This window comes from Protopterus annectens, chromosome 8.part0 (genome assembly GCF_019279795.1).
Source record: "Protopterus annectens isolate FY-2018-M chromosome 8.part0, PAN1.0, whole genome shotgun sequence".
NCBI classification, from domain to species: domain Eukaryota; kingdom Metazoa; phylum Chordata; order Ceratodontiformes; family Protopteridae; genus Protopterus; species Protopterus annectens.
Genome location: NC_056741.1, coordinates 141,753,852 through 141,770,097, shown reverse-complemented (window position 1 = coordinate 141,770,097; position 16,246 = coordinate 141,753,852). Strand labels below are relative to the sequence as shown.

Genomic DNA, 16,246 nt, shown 5'->3' with positions numbered 1-16,246 from the left:
TAACAACTTGCTATATTCAACTGGACGAATAAGAGAATTTAAGTACCTTTATCTGCTTTTTTTTCAAAAAATACAGTATTTAAATTGATTTTAACTGTGTGGAAAGAATATTTAGCTGAACTGGAAGTTTTCACTCTGCTCTTCAGTGTGGAAGAAATATTAGCTGAACTGGTAGTTAGTCAGTGTTTGCTGAATTTTGTTATTTGCTAGTAATTACAGGTGTGGGGTAGTCACATTCTTTGATTTCCTGTCCTTGCCTATTTAAGTGGTACAGTGTGAAATATTTTCTGCTTAAAAACCTCAGCTTTGGCCGGCTAACAACTTGCTATATTCAACTGGACGAATAAGAGAATTTAAGTACCTTTATCTGCTTTTTTTTTCAAAAAAATACAGTATTTAAATTGATTTTAACTGTGTGGAAAGAATATTTAGCTGAACTGGAAGTTTTCACTCTGCTCTTCAGTGTGGAAGAAATATTAGCTGAACTGGTAGTTAGTCAGTGTTTGCTGAATTTTGTTATTTGCTAGTAATTACAGGTGTGGGGTAGTCACATTCTTTGATTTCCTGTCCTTGCCTATTTAAGTGGTACAGTGTGAAATATTTTCTGCTAAAAACCTCAGCTTTGGCCGGCTAACAACTTGCTATATTCAACTGGACGATAAGAGAATTTAAGTACCTTTATCTGCTTTTTTTCAAAAAATACAGTATTTAAATTGATTTTAACTGTGTGGAAAGAATATTTAGCTGAACTGGAAGTTTTCACTCTGCTCTTCAGTGTGGAAGAAATATTAGCTGAACTGGTAGTTAGTCAGTGTTTGCTGAATTTTGTTATTTGCTAGTAATTACAGGTGTGGGGTAGTCACATTCTTTGATTTCCTGTCCTTGCCTATTTAAGTGGTACAGTGTGAAATATTTTCTGCTTAAAACCTCAGCTTTGGCCGGCTAACAACTTGCTATATTCAACTGGACGATAAGAGAATTTAAGTACCTTTATCTGCTTTTTTTTCAAAAAATACAGTATTTAAATTGATTTTAACTGTGTGGAAAGAATATTTAGCTGAACTGGAAGTTTTCACTCTGCTCTTCAGTGTGGAAGAAATATTAGCTGAACTGGTAGTTAGTCAGTGTTTGCTGAATTTTGTTATTTGCTAGTAATTACAGGTGTGGGGTAGTCACATTCTTTGATTTCCTGTCCTTGCCTATTTAAGTGGTACAGTGTGAAATATTTTCTGCTTAAAACCTCAGCTTTGGCCGGCTAACAACTTGCTATATTCAACTGGACGATAAGAGAATTTAAGTACCTTTATCTGCTTTTTTTTCAAAAAATACAGTATTTAAATTGATTTTAACTGTGTGGAAAGAATATTTAGCTGAACTGGAAGTTTTCACTCTGCTCTTCAGTGTGGAAGAAATATTAGCTGAACTGGTAGTTAGTCAGTGTTTGCTGAATTTTGTTATTTGCTAGTAATTACAGGTGTGGGGGTAGTCACATTCTTTGATTTCCTGTCCTTGCCTATTTAAGTGGTACAGTGTGAAATATTTTCTGCTTAAAAACCTCAGCTTTGGCCGGCTAACAACTTGCTATATTCAACTGGACGTATAAGAGAATTTAAGTACCTTTATCTGCTTTTTTTTCAAAAAATACAGTATTTAAATTGATTTTAACTGTGTGGAAAGAATATTTAGCTGAACTGGAAGTTTTCACTCTGCTCTTCAGTGTGGAAGAAATATTAGCTGAACTGGTAGTTAGTCAGTGTTTGCTGAATTTTGTTATTTGCTAGTAATTACAGGTGTGGGGTAGTCACATTCTTTGATTTCCTGTCCTTGCCTATTTAAGTGGTACAGTGTGAAATATTTTCTGCTTAAAAACCTCAGCTTTGGCCGGCTAACAACTTGCTATATTCAACTGGACGATAAGAGAATTTAAGTACCTTTATCTGCTTTTTTTTCAAAAAATACAGTATTTAAATTGATTTTAACTGTGTGGAAAGAATATTTAGCTGAACTGGAAGTTTTCACTCTGCTCTTCAGTGTGGAAGAAATATTAGCTGAACTGGTAGTTAGTCAGTGTTTGCTGAATTTTGTTATTTGCTAGTAATTACAGGTGTGGGGTAGTCACATTCTTTGATTTCCTGTCCTTGCCTATTTAAGTGGTACAGTGTGAAATATTTTCTGCTTAAAAACCTCAGCTTTGGCCGGCTAACAACTTGCTATATTCAACTGGACGATAAGAGAATTTAAGTACCTTTATCTGCTTTTTTTTCAAAAAATACAGTATTTAAATTGATTTTAACTGTGTGGAAAGAATATTTAGCTGAACTGGAAGTTTTCACTCTGCTCTTCAGTGTGGAAGAAATATTAGCTGAACTGGTAGTTAGTCAGTGTTTGCTGAATTTTGTTATTTGCTAGTAATTACAGGTGTGGGGGTAGTCACATTCTTTGATTTCCTGTCCTTGCCTATTTAAGTGGTACAGTGTGAAATATTTTCTGCTTAAAACCTCAGCTTTGGCCGGCTAACAACTTGCTATATTCAACTGGACGATAAGAGAATTTAAGTACCTTTATCTGCTTTTTTTTTCAAAAAATACAGTATTTAAATTGATTTTAACTGTGTGGAAAGAATATTTAGCTGAACTGGAAGTTTTCACTCTGCTCTTCAGTGTGGAAGAAATATTAGCTGAACTGGTAGTTAGTCAGTGTTTGCTGAATTTTGTTATTTGCTAGTAATTACAGGTGTGGGGGTAGTCACATTCTTTGATTTCCTGTCCTTGCCTATTTAAGTGGTACAGTGTGAAATATTTTCTGCTTAAAACCTCAGCTTTGGCCGGCTAACAACTTGCTATATTCAACTGGACGATAAGAGAATTTAAGTACCTTTATCTGCTTTTTTTTCAAAAAATACAGTATTTAAATTGATTTTAACTGTGTGGAAAGAATATTTAGCTGAACTGGAAGTTTTCACTCTGCTCTTCAGTGTGGAAGAAATATTAGCTGAACTGGTAGTTAGTCAGTGTTTGCTGAATTTTGTTATTTGCTAGTAATTACAGGTGTGGGGTAGTCACATTCTTTGATTTCCTGTCCTTGCCTATTTAAGTGGTACAGTGTGAAATATTTTCTGCTTAAAAACCTCAGCTTTGGCCGGCTAACAACTTGCTATATTCAACTGGACGATAAGAGAATTTATACCTTTATCTGCTTTTTTTTCAAAAAATACAGTATTTAAATTGATTTTAACTGTGTGGAAAGAATATTTAGCTGAACTGGAAGTTTTCACTCTGCTCTTCAGTGTGGAAGAAATATTAGCTGAACTGGTAGTTAGTCAGTGTTTGCTGAATTTTGTTATTTGCTAGTAATTACAGGTGTGGGGTAGTCACATTCTTTGATTTCCTGTCCTTGCCTATTTAAGTGGTACAGTGTGAAATATATTCTGCTTTAAAACCTCAGCTTTGGCCGGCTAACAACTTGCTATATTCAACTGGACGTATAAGAGAATTTAAGTACCTTTATCTGCTTTTTTTTTCAAAAAAAATACAGTATTTAAATTGATTTTAACTGTGTGGAAAGAATATTTAGCTGAACTGGAAGTTTTCACTCTGCTCTTCAGTGTGGAAGAAATATTAGCTGAACTGGTAGTTAGTCAGTGTTTGCTGAATTTTGTTATTTGCTAGTAATTACAGGTGTGGGGTAGTCACATTCTTTGATTTCCTGTCCTTGCCTATTTAAGTGGTACAGTGTGAAATATTTTCTGCTTAAAACCTCAGCTTTGGCCGGCTAACAACTTGCTATATTCAACTGGACGATAAGAGAATTTAAGTACCTTTATCTGCTTTTTTTTCAAAAAAATACAGTATTTAAATTGATTTTAACTGTGTGGAAAGAATATTTAGCTGAACTGGAAGTTTTCACTCTGCTCTTCAGTGTGGAAGAAATATTAGCTGAACTGGTAGTTAGTCAGTGTTTGCTGAATTTTGTTATTTGCTAGTAACTACTGGTGTGGGGGTAGTCACATTCTTTGATTTCCTGTCCTTGCCTATTTAAGTGGTACAGTGTGAAATATTTTCTGCTTAAAAACCTCAGCTTTGGCCGGCTAACAACTTGTTATATTCAACTGGACGTATAAGAGAATTTAGTTACCTTTATCTGCTTCTTTTTTAAAAAAATACAGTATTTAAATTGATTTTAACTGTGTGGAAAGAATATTTAGCTGAACTGGAAGTTTTCACTCTGCTCTTCAGTGTGGAAGAAATATTAGCTGAACTGGTAGTTAGTCAGTGTTTGCTGAATTTTGTTATTTGCTAGTAATTACAGGTGTGGGGGTAGTCACATTCTTTGATTTCCTGTCCTTGCCTATTTAAGTGGTACAGTGTGAAATATTTTCTGCTTAAAAACTCAGCTTTGGCCGGCTAACAACTTGCTATATTCAACTGGACGTATAAGAGTATTTAAGTACCTTTATCTGCTTTTTTTTCAAAAAATACAGTATTTAAATTGATTTTAACTGTGTGGAAAGAATATTTAGCTGAACTGGAAGTTTTCACTCTGCTCTTCAGTGTGGAAGAAATATTAGCTGAACTGGTAGTTAGTCAGTGTTTGCTGAATTTTGTTATTTGCTAGTAATTACAGGTGTGGGGTAGTCACATTCTTTGATTTCCTGTCCTTGCCTATTTAAGTGGTACAGTGTGAAATATTTTCTGCTTAAAACCTCAGCTTTGGCCGGCTAACAACTTGCTATATTCAACTGGACGATAAGAGAATTTAAGTACCTTTATCTGCTTTTTTTTTCAAAAAATACAGTATTTAAATTGATTTTAACTGTGTGGAAAGAATATTTAGCTGAACTGGAAGTTTTCACTCTGCTCTTCAGTGTGGAAGAAATATTAGCTGAACTGGTAGTTAGTCAGTGTTTGCTGAATTTTGTTATTTGCTAGTAATTACAGGTGTGGGGTAGTCACATTCTTTGATTTCCTGTCCTTGCCTATTTAAGTGGTACAGTGTGAAATATTTCTTGCTTAAAACCTCAGCTTTGGCCGGCTAACAACTTGCTATATTCAACTGGACGTATAAGAGAATTTAAGTACCTTTATCTGCTTTTTTTTTCAAAAAATACAGTATTTAAATTGATTTTAACTGTGTGGAAAGAATATTTAGCTGAACTGGAAGTTTTCACTCTGCTCTTCAGTGTGGAAGAAATATTAGCTGAACTGGTAGTTAGTCAGTGTTTGCTGAATTTTGTTATTTGCTAGTAATTACAGGTGTGGGGGTAGTCACATTCTTTGATTTCCTGTCCTTGCCTATTTAAGTGGTACAGTGTGAAATATTTTCTGCTTAAAACCTCAGCTTTGGCCGGCTAACAACTTGCTATATTCAACTGGACGATAAGAGAATTTAAGTACCTTTATCTGCTTTTTTTTCAAAAAATACAGTATTTAAATTGATTTTAACTGTGTGGAAAGAATATTTAGCTGAACTGGAAGTTTTCACTCTGCTCTTCAGTGTGGAAGAAATATTAGCTGAACTGGTAGTTAGTCAGTGTTTGCTGAATTTTGTTATTTGCTAGTAATTACAGGTGTGGGGGTAGTCACATTCTTTGATTTCCTGTCCTTGCCTATTTAAGTGGTACAGTGTGAAATATTTTCTGCTTAAAACCTCAGCTTTGGCCGGCTAACAACTTGCTATATTCAACTGGACGATAAGAGAATTTAAGTACCTTTATCTGCTTTTTTTTTCAAAAAATACAGTATTTAAATTGATTTTAACTGTGTGGAAAGAATATTTAGCTGAACTGGAAGTTTTCACTCTGCTCTTCAGTGTGGAAGAAATATTAGCTGAACTGGTAGTTAGTCAGTGTTTGCTGAATTTTGTTATTTGCTAGTAATTACAGGTGTGGGGTAGTCACATTCTTTGATTTCCTGTCCTTGCCTATTTAAGTGGTACAGTGTGAAATATTTTCTGCTTAAAACCTCAGCTTTGGCCGGCTAACAACTTGCTATATTCAACTGGACGTATAAGAGAATTTAAGTACCTTTATCTGCTTTTTTTTTCAAAAAATACAGTATTTAAATTGATTTTAACTGTGTGGAAAGAATATTTAGCTGAACTGGAAGTTTTCACTCTGCTCTTCAGTGTGGAAGAAATATTAGCTGAACTGGTAGTTAGTCAGTGTTTGCTGAATTTTGTTATTTGCTAGTAATTACAGGTGTGGGGTAGTCACATTCTTTGATTTCCTGTCCTTGCCTATTTAAGTGGTACAGTGTGAAATATTTTCTGCTTAAAAACCTCAGCTTTGGCCGGCTAACAACTTGCTATATTCAACTGGACGAATAAGAGAATTTAAGTACCTTTATCTGCTTTTTTTTTCAAAAAAATACAGTATTTAAATTGATTTTAACTGTGTGGAAAGAATATTTAGCTGAACTGGAAGTTTTCACTCTGCTCTTCAGTTTGTCCCACCCACCCTCCCTGTTTTTGTTTTGGTGTTAATCTTAGTGGCCTTGCAGCTGCCCGCCTCTTGTAAATTTGTGTTTGGATACTCCTTCTGGGCCCATCTCATTTGCTCACTCAACTGAGTGCAGTGAGATCATATTCTGATTTCAGGCACTCCTACTGTGTACAAAGAGAGCATCTGGGAAACAGAAAAAAAAAATTAAGCTTGTTTCCTGCCTTTCCTGTTAAGTGGTATAGACTATTTGTAGGCTTTTGAGCCCCAAGCCCTTCTGTGTTGGAGGGAAGCCTTCTAGCTTAGTTTTTTTCCCTATAACTAGCCAGTTTTCTAGTTTCAGCACTCAAATCTGTTTCTTTGATCTCAGCACTTGTTCAGAAAAAAAAAAAAATTTAATCTGCTTTTACTGTACTTGTGTTTCTACCTACTTTTTTACTTTTGCATCATCTTAAAAGTACTCAATTGTATTTATTACTGCTTGGTGTAACTCATTCTAAGCCTTCTGGTTTAAACACTTGGGCTTCGGACCAGTTGTTTTGCACTGAGAGGGTTTGTGGTCTGCACTGTAGTGGCAGAACAGGTAGCTTACATCCTTCTAGGTTGGGAACTGCTGATTGAGGGCTCAGTGTCTGTTATTCTAAAAGTGTATTAATTCTGGTTTAAGCACTTAGGCTTTCAGGCCAGTTATTTTACATTAAGAGGGTTCGTGGTCTGCACTCTTGTGGGAGGAGAGGCTGGACTCTGCCCTTCTGAGCTGGGAATTTCTGATTGAAGGCTTATAGTGCATGCATATCTGAACTGCTTCTTACTGAAGTTGGTGCCTTGTTTGCTGTGGCATAGACTGGATTCGGGCCTGCTGGATCTAGCTTTGTTTGTGTAACTTGAGCACTAATCCAGGCATTCTCTAAAGTATTCAATTGTATTTATTACTGCTTGGTAGTAACTTGATTAAAGTTTAGCTGTCATTCTAAGTCTTTTGGATTAAGCACTTGGGCTTCAGACCAGTTGTTTTACATTAGGAAGGTTTGTGGCATGCACTGTGGTGGCAGGACAGGTAGCTTTCATCCTTCTAAGTTGGGAACTGCTGATTGAGAGCCCAGTGTCTGTTATTCTTAAAGTGTATTAGTTCTGGTTTAGGCACTTGGGCTTCAGGCCAGTTATTTTACATTAAGAAGGTTTGTGGTCTGCACTCTTGTGGGAGAAGAGGCTGGACTCTGCCCTTCTGAGCTGGGAATTTCTGGTTAAAGGTTTATAGTGCCTGAATATTTGAACTGTATCTTACTGAAATTGGTACACCTTGTTTGCTGTAGCATAGACTAGATCCAGGCCTGCTGAATATAGCTTTGTTTATATGCTTGTTGTTTGTTTGCTTGTTATTTTCCTGGAACGCTAATTCCACCTAATACGCGGCTTCTCAGTGCTTCTGTGGCTCACTAGTGATATCTGCATTGCTTACTGTACTTATTTCCTTGTTTCACTTGAAAGAAAGTTACTGTTTGTCGTTTTGCATTTAAGTTACCTGTAACACATTGCACTTAAGTTACCTGGCACTTGCTCACTAAAGCAATTATATAAGTCAGCACTAAAAATTAAAAGCACTACACCCTCACTCCCCACTGGCCCTGGTTTTCAATTATTAAGGAATTCCCAATATTATTCTAGCATGTCCAAAGGTCAGTTGTCAATCTCCTCTCCGGTCCAGCTGGTGAATCTGGGAATCTTGAGGCAATGTTACAACTGCCTCATGTACACAGACAACCCTCTCCTCCTCCCAACAAATTCCAACACATGTGAGAGATGCAACCATATAGCCAAACTGGAGGCTAAGCTCTCTCAACTCAGTACTGGCATAACCAGTCAGGAGGAGAAGGAAACCATACTCACTACAATTCCAGTCTCACATAGACCTACCACGACAGCAAACCAAACACATAATCACACAAAACATACTCGGAGGCTCTAAATAAAGATCTGCCAAGCAGCAGAGACCTCCAAAGCAGACACCCAAGCAGCCGCTACCCCAAAACAAAACACGTGCAACACATATCTCACAAAGCCAGTGTGCCAAACAGTCACAGCCCTTAAGACTAAACAACACACCTGATACACTTGTAATAGGTGACTCTATCGCCAGGCACACTGACGCCCCGCCACCAGGCTGAACAAGGAGAGGGTCACGGTGAGCAGCCTGTCGGGTGCTAGGATCCGCCACATAACACAAGCACTCAGGTCACTCCAAGGCAAGTACAAATATGACTCAGTCATTGTCCATGCTGGTGTGAATGACCTGAGACGCACCTCCCTGGACTACATGAAAAGAGACATAAAGGAGCTCTCTGAGCATGTAGCCCAGGCCGGTATGACCCTGACCTTGAGTAGCATCTTACCCTCACCAAGAATGATGCCACAATATGAAGACAAGATGATCAATTTCAACAATTGGCTTAAGTACTGGTGTCATTCAAAGGGGATCCAATGCCTGTCAGCTTGGGATGATATGCTCGACAAGCCACGATGCTTCGCTAGGGACGGCTTGCACCTGTCACCCCTGGGCTTTCGGATATTGGCAAAGGCTCTTGCTACCCCATAGTGCCTTTTTAGGCAAGGCTCAAAAGACAAACCCACCTCCATAGGTATCACAAGGGATAAGAAACTAAGAGTAATGCTACTCAACGCCAGAAGTCTAAACCTCAAGATGCACGCACTCAAAACTCTCCTTAGCATGGAGAACATCGATATCTGTGCAGTAACAGAAACCTGGTTCAGGGCTCCCGAGAGCACCCCAGCACTACCAGGTTATACCTCATACCATGCTTTTCGCCCCAAAACTTGGACCGAACCACAAAAGGAGGGGAGTATCGATATTCATCAAAGATACCCACACCTCCAGGTTGGTGGCAAAGCACGAAGCATCAGAGACTATCCATGTGCAACTAACAGTGGGTAAAACTGCCTTCCAGTTTATAGCCTGCTACAGACCACCCTCCCAAACCCAGGAACCCCACTCGGCCTTCCTGAGAACACTGGAAAATATGAAGGTCTCTCCAAACACCATTATATTGGGCGACTTCAACTACCCAAACATAGACTGGGAGCATTACTCTAGCTCCAACACCCTAGCCCAAAGGTTCCTAGAATTTATAAACTCAAATGCTATGGAACAACTTGTTACCACTCCCACAAGAGGGGAAAACATACTGGACCTGATCATCACCAACATGGGGACTCTATGCTCCAGACCAGAAGTGTATCCCTCACTGGTAAGATCAGACCATAAACTAATCTCACTGGATATTCACATCCCGACCCCACCCCTGCCCAGAAAACCACAGTGAAAAACTTCTAAAGCAAATTTTACACTCCTCAAAACTGAGGTGGAATCCTTCAAAGCCCCGGCCTGTGGAAAATACAGCCCAGACCGCAGAATCCTTTATAAACGCATTCTATGAACACCTTCAGGAATGCATGGATCATGCGATCCCAAATAAAACCAAGACCCAATCCTCCAAAGGCAGACGCCCTGTCTGGTGGACCCCAGCCATAAACAAACTATACAATAGAAGGAGGAAGCTACTAAATGATAAAGCAAAATCCCAAAAGGGAAGGCATCACTGATCAGTATTAGCAAAAACTACGGGCACACATAAAATTGTCTAAGGCCAGCTTCGAGAGAAAAATTGCACAGGACACTAAGGATAATCACAAGGCTTTCTTTAGTTATGTTAGGAACCTGGGTGGTAATTCCCAGATATGCTCAGAATTAGTCCAAAATGACAAAAAATACACCGAACCCACAGACATTGCCAACATCCTAGCTGACAGGTTCAGCGCAAACTTCTCCCTCCCCACCAAAAGGGCAAATATCTATCCCAGCAGAGTGCTGCCCCTGACATCTCAGATGCTCAGGTAAGAGCCGCCTCTCCAAAGCAAAAACACAGCATCAATGGGACCAGATGGTGTCCCGGCTGTGTCCTACATGAACTCAAAGAAGAGCTAAACCCAAACATAAAACTACTGTTCAATCTCAGCCTTACTACAGGATATGTGCCCAAAGAGTGGCGACAGCAACAGTGGTCCCTCTCCATAAAGGTGGTGCCTCAACGGATCCTGGAAACTATCGCCCCATAAGCCTGACTAGCTTGGTCTGCAAAGCTATGGAAAGGATCATCATGGACCTCATAAATAAAGATATTGGGGACCTACAAACACTGGATCCTACCCAGTTCGGCTTTGTTAAGGGCAGATCCTGCCTCTTAAACCTGGTTGATTTCTTTGAAACAGTCACCAAGGCCATTGACGAGGGGAAGGTGGTCCACACAGCCTACCTGGACCTCGCAAAAGCCTTCGATACAATACCCCACTGGCATTATAGATAAGCTCACCAGCTTAAATATAAACCCCTATGTCACTAGATGGATTGCAAACTGGCTCAAGGACAGAACCCACATGGTTAGAATTGCTGGAGCCATGTCAGACTCCAAACCAGTTACAAGTGGTGTCCCACAAGGCTCAGTCCTGGGACCTCTCTTGTTCGGTATATATTTCTCGGAGGTACAGGCCAACACGGAAGGACTGTGGCTGACCAAGTTCGCAGATGACTGCAAACTGGGTGCCATAATCGACTCTCCAGCCAACACAAGCATCCTCCAAAAGGGCCTCATAGAAACAGACAACTGGTGCCAGAGCCATGGCCTCAAGCTAAATGCCAAAAGTGTATAGTCATCCCCTTTGGCAAAACAAAGTGCCCACAAATTACCACATAGGTGGAAATCCATTAAGTACAGAAGAAGTAATTAGGGACCTGGGGACCCAAGTTGATAGCAATCTCTCATTTGACAACCACGTGGCCAAAGTGGTTAGAAAACATTTTATATAGCCCACCTAATCATGAAGGGATTCACATCTAGATCAGGGAGGTCATCGTGCCTCTTTACTCATCCCTCATCAGGCCCATAATTGAGTACAATGCCCCTTTGGGATGTACCTTACCAGACACCTGCAGCAACTGGAAAGACCCCAAAAGTACCTCACCAAGAGGATCAAAGGGCTCAAACAGATGCCATATGCTGCCCGGTTAAAGAAACTCCAGCTCTACTCAGTGGCATACCGCCTGTTCAGAGGAGATCTGTGCCTGACATATAAAGCCATGTCCACCCCGGAATAAATGGACTTGCTGCACCTCAGAAAATCCAAACCCCATCGAGCTACGCCGAGAGACTTGAACCTCAGCACTGAAATAAATAGGACATGCTGGAGGGACAGATTCATAACCCAGAGGCTCCCTTCACTCTGGAATAAAATCCCAGTCCAGGTTAGGCAGAGTCCCTCATTGACTCTCTTCAAGAGGAATCTTGATGAGTGGATGGGAGATCGTAGGTTTACCCCGGGTATCACTTCTGTGTCACGGTTAGATAGAGGCATAGTATACTAACCTCGAAAAAGGGCATAGCAAAATAAATTTAAAATGGGTGGCGAAAGCCAAACACATTCTGGCTAGGCTTATAAATGCCCTAGGGCAGATAGCCTAGTATGAACCTATGAACCTATGAACCTATGAACAAACATAGGAGTTGTGAGCAGCAGACAAGAAATATGAGCCACATATGTAGACATTCCTGAAAACTGTATACAGTTTGTAGGTATGTTCCATAGGTGTTGCCACAGTGCTGTACAGGTGAACAGCAATAATGTTTACATGGGTGTAGTGTGTGCTTAGGTGAAGGTTCACCACCTACTAACAACACTCACATATCCCAGCAGTGTATATTAGTAGTAACAGTAAGTTGAAAGGTATGCACTGCATGATGTTGAGGGCCTGTCCAGAGTGTTTGTTTTGGTCTGACTGTGTGTCATGAATGTCACCAGTTGCCTAATGTGAGGTCTGTGGAATGCCTCTGGGACACCTATGTGTGTGTGTGTACCAGCAAACCTTATAGTGCCGTTAGTAATTTACATATGTTGTCTTTTCTTCACAGGTGGAGATGGTGGTAGCAGTCCCTCCTGCTATGAATGTGATGTCAGTTTCTACGGAGACTCTGACCATGATGACACCCCTAGTGAGGCACAGGTGGTTTTGTCAGGGGCTACAGCTGTGTCACCATTTGGCATCCCACTTTTGTCAACCCCATCCGTGCACACAGTCACAATGCCCACACATACCCCATCACCAGTGGGTGGCCACAGTTGAAGGTCAGCTGGGTGCTGGCATGGATCATGCAAGTGTAGTGACTGTGGCAAGTGAGGGCGTAGGCACTATCCATAGCTAGAGTGCTGGCGAGGTCCCACACAGGCAGATGGGCAGAGGTGCTCTGAGGAGGATTGCTGCCTGTCAAGCCCATGTTGCAAGTGCCACTGCAGTGGTTAGCAGGTGCATGTTTCGGGCCTTAATAGATTCACAGGCATGTAACGAATGTAACACCAGACAACTGCGCAGGCTTGTGGAAGAACATCTCCCTTGTGTCCGTGGTGATATCCAGGAACTTGTTGCGGTCACACATGAGGGCAATGAGATCATGAATAGACGATGGGGTGAGGCATTGGCACTCTTCCACCGTGGAGTATCTGTGCTTAAACGCATGGCAGGGGAGAGGCAGCAGCCACGTGGCTGTAGCTGAGCACCCCGATCAGGTGGAGGGTCCACATGGCCATGCACCAACAACAACAATCGTTAAAGATACTGAACATTTTATTAGAAGCCTTTTTGAATATACAGCACCAGAGAAAAACAAAGAAATAAGTTATATGGCAACTCTGGATGTAAATTCTCTAAATTCTTTTTTCACATCCATTCCAAATGACATAGGCATTGAATATATGAGATTGTTTTTAATTGAGCATGATATACCTAGAGACTTAATAATCAAATGGCTATGTTAATGGACATCGTCCTTAATAATAATGTTTTTGTATATGAAGGAAACTATTTTTTACAAAAAAGGGGAGTAGCCATGGGTACCCCATGCGCTAACTCCTATGCAAACATCGTGATATCGTATTGGGAACATACATACATACATATTAATAAGTGAATATGGAGAAAACATTTTATTATACAAATGTTTTGTAGATGATGGTTTTTTGTTATGGAGAGGAGAAGAAACCAAACTTTGTGATTTCATTGATTACATAAATGGAACCACCAATTTTTTATCTTTGACAGGTAAATGGTCAGCATCAAACATAGAGTTTTTAGATGTTCTCATTAGTAATGAAAATAATACTATACAGACATAGCTGTACAGAAAGGAATGTATAAAAAAATCCATATTACATCGTACCAGCATGCACCCTCCACATATTTATAATAATATAGTTAAAGGGCAAGTGTTGAGAATATCTAGATTAACTAGTAAGGAATCTGTATTCCATGAAACTGTTGAAATGATGCATGGGGAATTCAAAGAAAGGGGATATAGAGAAGAAGAAACTGAATTGCTATTTTACCAAGACATTGTTAAGAGAGCTTCAAAAGGGAAACCTTATATATACTCTCAACACAAAAAGAAGTGAACACACAAACAAAAGACAAGAACATGACCTATATGAATAAACCAGTAATTTCATTTACAAACAATAACAAGAAGATTAAAGAAATGTTTATTAATAATTGGAATATATTAACAGTAGATGAAAAATTGGGTGCTATGGTAGGAGAACATCCCAGATTTACCTACAAAAACACAAAATTATTGAAACGCATGTTGTGTTATGAAAAGAATAAAAAACAAACACTAAGATCTATCAGAAAAGGAACTTTTGCTTGCAGGAGTTGCAATCAATGTCCCATCATGTTAAATGGCCACAAGTTTGTACATCCAGAGACAGGAAAGGAATATGAGTTTAATAGTTATGCTGACTGCAGAACACGATATTTGGTTTACCTTGCTATTTGTGGTAAATGCAACTCGTTCTATGTACAAATGACAAATAGAACCTTAAGGGAACGAGTGAAAGAACATATTTATGCAATAAATAGGGAGGACGAAAATAATTCGTTAGCAAAATATATCATAAACAAAGGCACATTACACAGTTTTAAATTTATGGTATTAGAAATGATATATAGGAATGCTAGGCTAGGGAATTATAAGAATTATACAGAGCAGAGAGAAATGAGATGGATATTAAGATTACAAGCAGATAGAGGGCTAGGACTCAATGATAAGGTGTCCATGAGACCCTTTCTAGCAGATAAAGATCTTAAATATTAGAAAAACATAAGTATCATATAGGCATTAATATATGTGTTCAATATATATTACTTCACATATTTATTCCTTATTAGTTTATATAAAAATTTCTTTATATTTTTGATAAAGGTTATAATAAGTATATATTAGTATTGTATGTTTATACATATACACACAGTTCCTATCAGGTATGGTTGTATATACACGAAGTATGTAGTGTTGAAGTATAGATATACTGTTCTATACACAGTAGTTTATACTTCATATGTAAGGATAAACGAATAGTTACATGCCATATTTTTATGACGTTATCTACGGAAATATGTTATAATTCATGACAAAGATAACCAATAAGTTTTTTATGTGCATATATAGTTCTCAGTACATATGGTTTTATATTCATCAATACACATGATTATCAGATTTTTTTATATATTTTCTTTTGTATATATACATTTATATATTTCATATATACATATACATTTTTATAAATGTGTGATTATTATATTATATTTGTTAAAATGCTTTAAAAATGTTTTTAATGATTCATCCATAAGGTTTTTGATGAACTATATTATTTTTATTCAATATTCATAAACCGAATAGTGATTGGCTTGACAATGAAATGTTAAAGCTTTTAAATGGTACCAGTTAAGTCAACAGTTAACAGTCTGATGAAGCATTCCCTTTGAATGTGAAAGCGCATACTGAATTTTAAGTCTTTGGCCTTGTTGGATTTTTTCATTTTATTTCTAATAAATAGTCGGCTTCTTATTGTCGTGTTTTGGCTGCCTCTTTCAGTTTTGTTTTTTGGGATTTTATGGACATTTGCTGCAGCTGAAGAGCCTTTTCCTTGTCTTGGAAATTATTTTGCCGACGAGAAATATAAGCCACATATGTAGACATTCCTGAAAACTGTATACAGTTTGTAGGTATGTTCCATAGGTGTTGCCACAGTGCTGTACAGGTGAACAGCAATAATGTTTACATAGGTGTAGTGTGTGCTTAGGTGAAGGTTAACCACCTACTAACAACACTGACATATCCCAGCGGTGTATATTAGTAGTAACAGTAAGTTGAAAGGTATGCACTGCATGATGTTGAGGGCCTGTCCAGAGTGTTTGTTTTGGTCTGACTGTGTGTCATGAATGTCATCAGTTGCCTAATGTGAGGTCTGTGGAATGCCTCTGGGACACCCACGTGTGTGTGTGTACCAGCAAACCTTAAAGTGCCGTTAGTAATTTACATATGTTGTCTTTTCTTCACAGGTGGAGATGGTGGTAGCAGTCCCTCCTGCTATGAATGTGATGTCAGTTTCTACGGAGAGACTGACCATGATGACACCCCTAGTGAGGCACAGGTGGGTTTGTCAGGGGCTACAGCTGTGTCACCATTTGGCATCCCACTTTTGTCAACCCCATCCCCGCACACAGTCACAATGCCCACACATACCCCATCACCAGTGGGTGGCCACATTTGAAGGTCAGCTGGGTGCTGGCATGGATCATGCAAGTGCAGTGACTGTGGCAAGTGAGGGCGTAGGCACTATCCATAGCTAGAGTGCTGGCGAGGTCCCACACAGGCAGAAGGGCAGAGGTGCTCTGAGGAGGATTGCTGT

General features: G+C 39.1%; 1 protein-coding gene across 1 annotated transcript in view; it reads left to right on the top strand.

The window, feature by feature from the left end:
• Positions 1-16,246, top strand: part of LOC122808165 (alpha-2-macroglobulin-P-like) — a 686,630-nt gene that overhangs the window by 639,295 nt on the left and 31,089 nt on the right. Inside the window, exon 15 of the mRNA XM_044079138.1 lies at positions 15,897-15,988. Coding sequence (XP_043935073.1) covers positions 15,897-15,988 — 92 coding nt within the window. The remainder of the gene's footprint in view (positions 1-15,896; positions 15,989-16,246) is intronic.